The sequence below is a fragment of the Wolffia australiana genome, chromosome 10, assembly GCF_029677425.1.
Source record: "Wolffia australiana isolate 7733 chromosome 10, ASM2967742v1".
NCBI lineage: Eukaryota > Viridiplantae > Streptophyta > Magnoliopsida > Alismatales > Araceae > Wolffia > Wolffia australiana.
The window spans coordinates 5,384,360-5,394,312 of record NC_135844.1 but is presented as its reverse complement, the minus strand read 5'-3'; the positions used below and the strand labels follow the sequence as shown (position 1 = coordinate 5,394,312).

At 36.1% G+C, this 9,953-nt stretch overlaps 1 protein-coding gene across 3 annotated transcripts; it reads left to right on the top strand.

The window, feature by feature from the left end:
- The first annotated feature begins 352 nt into the window (after positions 1-352).
- On the top strand, positions 353-2,887 carry LOC144708650 (Galactose oxidase/kelch repeat superfamily protein). Of its 3 annotated transcripts, XM_078582066.1 has the most exons (3): positions 412-540; positions 667-738; positions 1,099-2,887. In XM_078582066.1, exon 3 carries the CDS (start codon positions 1,193-1,195, stop codon positions 2,465-2,467), a length of 1,275 nt encoding a protein of 424 aa, XP_078438192.1. In that variant the 5' UTR covers positions 412-540; positions 667-738; positions 1,099-1,192; the 3' UTR covers positions 2,468-2,887. The 3 variants fall into 3 exon arrangements, with proteins under 3 accessions (XP_078438190.1, XP_078438191.1, XP_078438192.1); XM_078582064.1 differs by lacking the exon at positions 667-738 and having other exon boundaries at positions 353-540; positions 1,222-2,887; XM_078582065.1 differs by lacking the exon at positions 667-738 and having other exon boundaries at positions 400-540.
- The last annotated feature ends 7,066 nt before the right edge of the window (positions 2,888-9,953 follow it).

Genomic DNA, 9,953 nt, shown 5'->3' with positions numbered 1-9,953 from the left:
GAGACCGGACCAAACTTCAAGTATAGGCTTACCTTTTTGCTAAAACTGGACCGAAACTAGACATGACCGATCGTTGACCTCACTGAGACCGGACGGAACTTCAAGTATAGGTTTACGTTTTTGCTAAAACCGGACCGAGACTACACATGATCGATCCTTGTTCGGACTGAGACCAGACCAAACTTCAGGTATAGGTTTAGGTTTTCCCTAAAGCCGGTCTGTGACATTCCCTTATTTTCTCGATAGATTCTTACACAAATGGGAAGAAAAATATTGATATTTCAAACAGTTGCTCCCCCAAAAAGGACACACGGCTAATTTATATTTTGTGAAGGGAGTTTGTCTCTTCCTGTTCAATCTCTTTCCTATGTTCGAGCTTTGCCATCGAAAAAATGCGATTTTGGTTAAATGGGTTTGTTTCCCCATCGCCATCTCCAGCTTCTCGCTTGTCAAATTCTCGAACAAGGGGGGGAGGACGATGTTCTTATTGCTGCAACCCATTTCCATTTTCAGGATAGAGAAGCCATCGCCAATGACAAGGTATAAGCAACTCCATCGATGCATTTCTTGTTTTCCTTGTCTTCCGATTTGGGTTTGGGAGAAAGAGATTGAAGTGGGTCTTGCTGTATAATCCGTTCTATTTCTGTTGTTTCGCCTGGGTTGCAGGAAAAATCTGTTCTTTTCAAGTTTCTCGTTTGGGATCAGAGATTCTATTTCCGATTGATCGTCGATCTGGGGGTTGGTGTTCTTGATCGGTTTAGTTTTCCCGATGGATCGATCTTTGTGGGATCGATCATTGTTCGTTAATTATTCTAAGAATAGATTTAAAAATTCCAAGTTTCGTCCGTTGGCATAATCTATATAAGTTTCATATGTTTCCCATCTATCGCAAAACTATTATTTATACACTCAAATAGCGTACGAAACTGAATCGCATGACGATTTAATGCTCAACTGCATACATTTATGTGCTTCAATGTAGTGCAATACCACAGCTATTGATCATCGTTTTCCCAATATCTAATTACAGACTCATTCCAATTTTTTTCCCTCGTCTATTTTCTCTTAATTTCATGATGGTCGATTTTTTATTTTCAGATGTTCCTCATCTTTCGGCAAATTGTCATTTATAAACCCAAGTAGCTTATCAAATCGAAGCACATAACCATTTAATGAACTTGTGCTATCTGACATGCTTGAAATTCTCGTGAGGATGATCAGAGATGCCCAAATAGGATCCGCATCTGTGATCAACTCCATGTTCCTAGAAAATGCTGCCCTAAAACAGTCCACAGGCAGCGGGAGAAGTCCGATGAGGAACACCAGCCCGTCACGACAGAAAGTTGCAAAGACGAAGCCGAGGGGATTCGACGAAGAGGAAACCATGCCAACATTCGCCAAGATCATCCAGATAGATGTACAAATGGAAAATGATATTTGGGCTACTCTCCCAGACGATTTATTGACAGAGGTTCTCGCCCGAATTCCTCCGTTTCTGCTGTTTCGAATGCGTTCCGTCTGCAAAAGATGGAACTCTATTCTCAACGACAGGAGATTTCTGAGATTCCACTCCCAAGTTCATTCTCATGGTCCTTGCCTCCTCACCTTCTGGAGGAACTCACAAACGCGCCATTTCTCTGTCTTCAGTTTCTCTCTCAAGTCATGGTACAGGATGCCATCTGGATTCCTACCTGACTGGGCCTTGTTCTTAGTGAGCTCCTCGGGCAGCCTTATTTGCCTCTCCGGTTACGAAGGGCCGACTTTCAGAGTCATCATCTGCAATCCTCTCACCCAGGAATGGAAGCTGCTGCCATTGATGCATTATAATCAGCAAAGGCAAATGATCATGGTGGCTGACAGGAAGGACAAATCCTTCATGGTTATTGCAGTGAGTGACGTGTATGAACCGCTTCCGACGGAGGTCTACGATTCGAAAGTCGACCGCTGGTCGGTCAATCAGATTATGCCAGCTGTGAGCATCTTCTCCTCGAAGATGGCTTTCTGTGACTCCAGGCTCTATCTAGAGACTATCTCCCCTCTTGGTTTGATGATGTATCGGGTTGATTCTGGCCGATGGGAGCATATACCGGCCAGGTTTCCAAGATCATTGCTTGACGGGTACTTGGTTTCTGGGCCTCGGAAGAGGTTGTTCTTGGTGGGCAGGATTGGATTGTACAGTACATTGCAGAGTATGAGAATTTGGGAACTGGATCATGATAGAACAGTGTGGGTGGAAGTTAATAGGATGCCACCAAAGCATTTTAGGGCTCTTTTGAGATTAGCTGCTGAAAGATTTGAGTGCTTTGGTCAGGATAACTTGATATGCTTTACTACTTGGAACCAAGGGAAGGGGTTAGTTTATGATGTGGACAAGAAGTCTTGGTCTTGGATTACAGGGTGTGCTCTTCAGATGTGTAACAGTCAGATCTGTTTTTATGAGCCCAGATTTGATTCTTCCAACTTTTGATTATTTTATTGGTCTCAACTTCTGATATGTTTGGTCAGTTGGTGGCATAATGCATGTCAGCTGGTGTTTATCCCAAGAAGAATCATGTCTGCAACAAACTGAACTCTGCGCCATAAATGCCTAATCAAAGATCTTGTACAAAGTATGGTCAACTCATGCAAAACATATCACTAATTCTTATCGTTGTTTATTCTGTTTCTTTTTAGCTCCTGTAAATCCAAGCTCCTCAAGACGATTGTTGGGACAGATTGCATTATATATTTTTTCAGGCACAGACTGTTATTTTTTCATGGAACTTTGGAATGTGCTGTTTAGTAGCAGAATATGAAGATTAACATCCATGCTCTGGGAGGGTGATGCTTATAACTTATTGAAACTCTTTTGTAATTTAGATATGGTTATCCAATAATATTTGTATCATTATGTGTGGGTAATAGGGTCTGCTGCCCTGTTCATTTGAAGCAATTTCGATTCAATTTTTTATCAAATAACTAATTCCAACTTTCTTTCAAATGTTTATTTTCATTTCCCCTTCGCTCCGTCACTTCTGCTCATAAATTCACATTTAAGGAAATATGACTCGTTGTCAATGTCTGACGTTTAGAGGGAGGGAATAAGTGAATAATGAGCTTGCATCTATAGAATTGTCTCTTATGTTTGATATCAGTGCCCGGGTGAGCTGGCTCACTATTTGCTGTTATTTCGTCAATATTTCCTTTAGTTTTTTACACGATCAGGAAACGAGAGAAAAAAAAATGAAATGAACTACGCCAAAATTAAGTACTAGAGAGAGGTGGAGAAACATACATATTGGAAGGTTGAAAAACTTTCCCCAGTAGGAAGAATGAACTCTTGTAAAAAAGTCTAGAATATGGAAAAAATCTCAGATCATTTGAAAAGTTTTATGTAAATTCTTCAAAACTATAATTACCTTTTATTTTCAGCCTGATATCAGATGCAAATGGTCCTTGACTTCTCCAAATGATGGAACTTTTTGTTCTCTAACAGAAAATCTTCTTCTCCTTATTCAATCAGGAGCACGAGATAAAGGGTAATTATAACACCACTTCTGGTTAGAGACAACTAAGTCCATAATAAAAGTAGCATGTTGATCATTCATCCTCAAAAGTCTGTTATAGTCTTAATCTATTAGTTTAGGACTTCACATTACCAGTGCTAAATTTGGAAGATATGACTTGAAAGATTCACTGAAATATCTTCTCATAGTTCATTATTTCAGCTATCTTCTTAAGATGTATATCTTGATTGAGTTTGCATGCTTTCAGCACTCATCTTGTTTTGGCTGCAAGAGCTAAACATTAGTGTCAATCATTCTCACATCACAGATTCTTCTGCTTGTGTACAGTCACATCATTACTGGCATTTGAGTTAAGGTGGAAAGAGTTATAGATCATTTAATCTTTAGTTTACAATTTTTCAAGTTCTCATTGTCTAATGAACTAAATTGTTCAAGCACTATTTATATAAACCCAAACTATCTTGAGCAATTCTGGCGAAGTAAGGAATGAACAAATTAAAGACAAAACAGAGGAGATGAATTCACCCTTTTCTTACCTTGATTTTGATCTGTAGAAACCAAAATCTCTGACCCTTCATCTTGTGATTGGATTTCAGCATATCTGACGGTAGATTTTTTTTGCTCCGCCCGGGTGCTTATTCAGCCCATTATTTTTAAGTTTCGACTCTTCTATCCACAATTATCTTACTTCTACGATGAGTCTTTATAACAGTATCAACTTCAAGATATTGATAACATGCTAATTATTGCATCAATATATTGAATTTTACACATATATCTGCATTATGATTATCATATATGCATGTTACAATGACTTTGAATGATTAAATTCATCTTTAGAGTGATATTGTGATTTTTCTAGAGTTTCTGGAATTTTGGCACAGTTTTTGACATCAGATACATTAGGAAATTAGTTTAATAAGTCAGAATATATTTTTACTGAATTTTGGAAGGGTTTTTAAAGCACTTTTAAGCATTCAGTCACATTATTATGAACATTGGGCAGCGCACAATTAAAAAATGGTGTAGTCATTTGATGTTACTCCAATAATTTATATATTTTGTATGATATCTTGTTCCTGTTCCAGGCATACAACTTAATAGTCAAACCAGCCAATAAAAATGCATTTTTTGCATTCGATGCAACTGATGCATAATACATGAGGTAGCAACAAATTGGTGATTTAAGTCCCAATAAATATGACTAGCAGCTGACACATACCAGATCACATGTGGCGAATGACTACTGGCCAAAAAGGAAAAGAAACACTGAAGTGGCTTTTGATAAACTCAAAATTAGGGGTGGAATTATATTGTTAAGAATTTGAGTTTATTCAATAGTATTTATAAACCTATACTCATAAATAATTTAGTTCGCTAGTGATGAGTAAGGATCGTCTCCACAGAGAACGGATGTTAGGGAAAGAACAGTCTCAATTTGGTGACGTCACAAAGATGAGAGGAATTATGTTTAGCATACACGGCAGTGAATGCGTGATGAGAGTGAACAATAAGATGAGAGATGGCTAGTTAGATCCTGATGGTGTAAGAGAACAAGTGAAATGGGTGAGAGTGGATGATAAGTAATGACGACAGAGCGGCTAAAGGAAGGTAATGGATGGTGAAGATGGTTAAACCGAATACATGTGTTGGATATGATTCAATGTAAGGCGAAAGGCTAACCTTAGATCCCTATATTCCACCGGATCAAAGTGTCTTCTTGTTACATATCAACCTCCCCACTTCTCTGTTCAACTTCTCCAAGCACTAGAGACACCAAGGAACACTTGATGGACATTCAAAACTTCACTTTCTTTCAATTTGCCTCTATAGAAGGAAGTGAGCTTAAAGATGTTTTTTACAATGATTGGCGGCTCAATTTATAGATCCAATTGTATGGAGGGATAGAAGACAAAAAAAGTTGCCCTTAAAAGTTTAGCTCAATCCAAGTTCTAGATCGTTGGATATCAAGTCTGGAAGCTGGATGATTTCTAGCCACCAATTTAATTCAAATATTTCTCTCTCCTCATCCTCGTTAGCGTTGTCATGTCATTCAGTTAGGGTTTGTCTCTTGTGATCATTAAATGCTATGATTGGCTGATATTCCTCTTTGTCATCCATGATTGACGATTCTCGCGCCACATGTCACTATGGGAAAAGACAAAAAGGAAGAATAATAATATATTATTTAAATATATTATAAAGTACTAGCTCACAACTGACATGGCAGCGCCTTAGCTTGTGCCACATCAGTGATTTCCTCTTCTAATCCAATAAAAATGTGACATGTGTGCACCATGTGTACACATGCATGCCACATGTACACGTGGGGATATGTGGCATTGACACGTCGCTTGTCCGTCATTGTTGACAATTCCAAAGAGAGAGAAAGGAAAAACCATCGGTATTTTTTTCACGTCGGTCCATGTGGCGTTGACACGTCGCCTATCCATCATTATTTAAATATATTGAACATTATTTGCCTTTGTTCAGGCACACATTTATTGCAAAAAAGAGCTTCTTTTTTTTATTGATCCACATGACCTGCGCCAGGAAAAAGTGAATTATGGCTTTTCCATTAAATGGAATTATGGCATCCCTAATCGCAATGACATAACTGCTTAGCAAAATGATTGGGTGGTGCCAATTATTGACTAAGTTAATGATTGGTTGTCGACAATCATTATCTCAAGCTACGAATCGAAGGGCAACACGTGGCGTCACAACATTAAAGCACTAAAATATATTCAAAATTCCATATTTAACTAAATAAAGGCCCAAAAATATAAATTAATATATATATATATGGACTTATAAAAATCATATCTTTACAAATTTAATGTCAAAAAATTCCAGAAAAATCATATTCTAATTCATAAAATTATATCTTTCAGAATCTGTTGTCACAAAAATCTTCATAAGTACATAAAAATGCAGAAAATTCAGAATATCATTCAAAAAATGAAGTGAATCATTTTAAGCTTGATAACATGCATATATAATTATTTTAATGCAAATAAACATGTAAATATGGTCATATTAAACTACTAAAAATATATGTTATCAACTCTGTTGTCCACAATACACTTTATTGCATATAATTAAATGATAGGTTTTTAATATGTGTAGATAATCATGTCATATCCTGATTTAGTCACCAAAAACAAATATAAGACATGGCTTTACATGTACCCAATAAATACCCACTTTTTGGATCTGCCAAGGACTTGGACATTCAAGATGATGTGACGACACTGATGAAAAAAAAGATGAGGAAAGGAATATCTCAAAATTTTGTAATTTCTGGTCATGATATCTGAGGAGAAAAAGGATTTTTTAGTTCTCATTGGATGAAAAATTCATCTTTCTCTCTTCTATCCATCCATATCCTAGTATAGATAGGAGAGTGCCCAAAACCCAAGAAAATATATTATGGACTCAGCTCCAACATTGTTGACCAGCAGGGAAGAAGGTATCCACAGATCATAATTGAGTGCTTAAACTTTGATTTCAGTGAGTTTCCCCTTTTTCATTTCATTGTTGTTGTTGATTTCTATACACCTAGCCTAAAAAATATATACATAGCATTGAGTGAATGAATAATTTAGGAACATCTCTATATTGTTTTCCATCACATTAAAAATACCCACAAGTTACATTTTTCATCCAATATTTGGAATCTGATTTGTCCGTCATCACTATATTATCTCCTATTCTCTTTTAAGATCTTAAATATCTCAATCCCTGAAAATAGAGAGCTATTTTTTATCATCTATCTAAACTCTATTTTTTCATCTCACCTACTTGAATAAATCTTAATGAAATTATAACTCAGATTGAAACATCATCCTCTTAGTGGTTCAAAGCCATTCTCTATACTTGATATCTTGTTTTTAAGGTGAATCTTCAAATTTATTGCAAAATCACATTTTACCTAAACAACGATAAAACTTTAGGCCTAAAATAAACTTATTACATATACCTTTAAGATGATAAAGGTGGAGATTTTGGATGAGTCACAATAGTGTTTCTTTTAGGGTAAAAATCTATACTGATGAAAGATAGAGGGAAATAAAACCAAGTATTTGTCAAAACATAAATCAGAGGTGCTGGCACTGCCTGTGTTTATATTATTTCTACCAGACAGAATACTATATAAAGGCCTAAACTTGTAATTTAACAAAAAACATTATTTTACAATTAAAAGTACACAATTTCTGAATGATATGCTGTTGAGAGTAAATAATTTCTTAAAGTATGCCCGAAGCAAAAGTTAACATTTCAAAATCTGGTGACTTAGAAATCAGGACAAGTTTTTACCTTTTGAATGTGGGTTACCCAATGTATCCACAGTGATAATTCTAATCATATAACTGTAACAATGAATAAGAAGCTGATTGTAGAACAACAGCCAAAGAAAATCTTTAATAAATGAAGATAGAAGAGGAAATAGGAGTCTACGCCAAAATCAAGTCAACTTTGATCATTTTATAGAAAAAAATAAATTCCAATTTGAAATTGAATTCATCCTACATATTTTAAGTTTTCAAAAAATGATTCCTCCAATCTGATAACATATGACACATGTACATGTGAAAAGATACAGAGTATGGCAATGTTATTTTTATCATGGTACTCCACTGATGAAAAAGTTGAGAGGTTATTCATTAACCTTAAAGTACACTTTCAAGCCTTGATGACAATACACATATAAATGGAGCGACAAATAAATAAATAAATTTCACTTTGTCCCATGGAAGAGCTAGGTTGACATTTGAGGATGAGGGTATGAGAGGTGAATACTTCGTTGGTTAAATACATGGGTAGAATACCTCTGAAACTAGAAAAACAAGAGGGAGCTGTAAGAATTATCAAGAATATCAAGGCTAGTCTACATCATATCCACAATAAATGCTCAAGGAATATCAAAAATTGGAATGAGCATGGCTCATTGCTCTATCTCCAGTAATTTTGTATTATTAAAATTCGATATTTTTTATAAAATATGATCATAAACTCCATTCTAATCTTGCAGGCGAAAGGTTGATCAGATCAGTGACTCAAACTCTAATTTGATCAAATGACCCAAAATACTAATGTTAAATGTCAAGGTGATAGAAGATGAAACATTTGTAGATTTTAGTGACTTGTTTTTCTAAATAAAAAGACAATATTTAAGATGGTATTGTGATAAACTCAAAATTATGGTTTTATTTAGATCGTTTTTGGATTTGAGTTTAATCAATATAATTTATTAACCAATACTCCTTCAAATGTACTAGAAAATGAATGAGTATGGTTTATCTCCACATGGAACGAATCTTAGGGAAATAACTCAGATTTTTAGAGGGTGAGAGGGGATACCTATAGCATAAGAGGTAACAATAAGATGAAGTTGGTGAGTGAGATAAGATAGGGATAGTAATTAGTGAATACGATTAAGATGAATATTACCAAGAGGGCAGATAGAGAATGTGAACGAAGTAAGTGAAAGCGAGATAGTGAGATAGAGGAATACGTGAAGAGGTAAGGATGAGAAAATATCATCAATAAAGATAATTAATAAGGGGGAATGATAAGAATAAATATATAAATTAGGTTTATTATAGGATAAGAGGGTTAGACGAGACATGATGGAGATGACAAAATGAGGCATTGGGATGAAGGTGGTGGATGTAGGATATGAGTGAGGAATGAGATGTAGGAAGGTTGTATTTTAGGGTTTATCAGGTGAATAGAGAGGGAAACAGGTGACAAGATCAGAATGATGTGGATGGTACGTGACGAAGGTGCTTGGTGATATGTGACACAACTAGTAGATGATGATGGATGATAAAATACAATAGTGGATACTTATGATGAAATGGATGTGATCTAGTGAAGTGAATGTGTTGAAGGTAGATCAATCTAAGGCAAGAGACAAACCTTAGATCCCTATGTTCTGCCGGGGCCGAGACATCTTCTTGATGCATATCAGCCTCCCCACTTCTCTATTGACCTTCTCTAAGCACTCAAGACACAAAGAGCACCCTTGATGGACCTTCAAAACCTCATTCTTTCAATTTTCCTCTCTATGAGGATGTGAGCTTAAAGATATCTTTTATAAAGCTCGGGGGCTCAACTTATAGATCCAACCATATGGATTGATAGAGGAGAGAAAAATGAAGCCTTAAAGTTGGACGATTCATAGTCGTTTATTTAATCCAAAATGTTTCTCTCGCTTCATCCTCATCGGTGTCATCGTGTTATTTTTAGGGTTTGTCTTTATCATGGCATTAAATGCAATCATTGGCTCAAATTGGCTTGCAGCATCCACGATCGACGACTCCCATTGTGCTTCTTGTGGTTCGTGAAAAAGACAAAATAAAGCATAACAGTATACTCATATGGTAATAATATTTAAAGGAAGAGGGTGTGTGATGAAGCCACATATCAGCGCATGGCTTT

What these genes read in the sequence shown, in the direction of transcription:
- LOC144708650 (XM_078582064.1), top strand. Translation starts at nt 368, where the DNA reads ATGTTCGAGCTTTGCCATCGAAAAAATGCGATTTTGGTTAAATGGGTT. An exon ending in AAGCCATCGCCAATGACAAG is followed by an intron (nt 541 to 1,221) that starts GTATAAGCAACT and finishes GAGGATGATCAG; the next exon opens with AGATGCCCAAATAGGATCCG.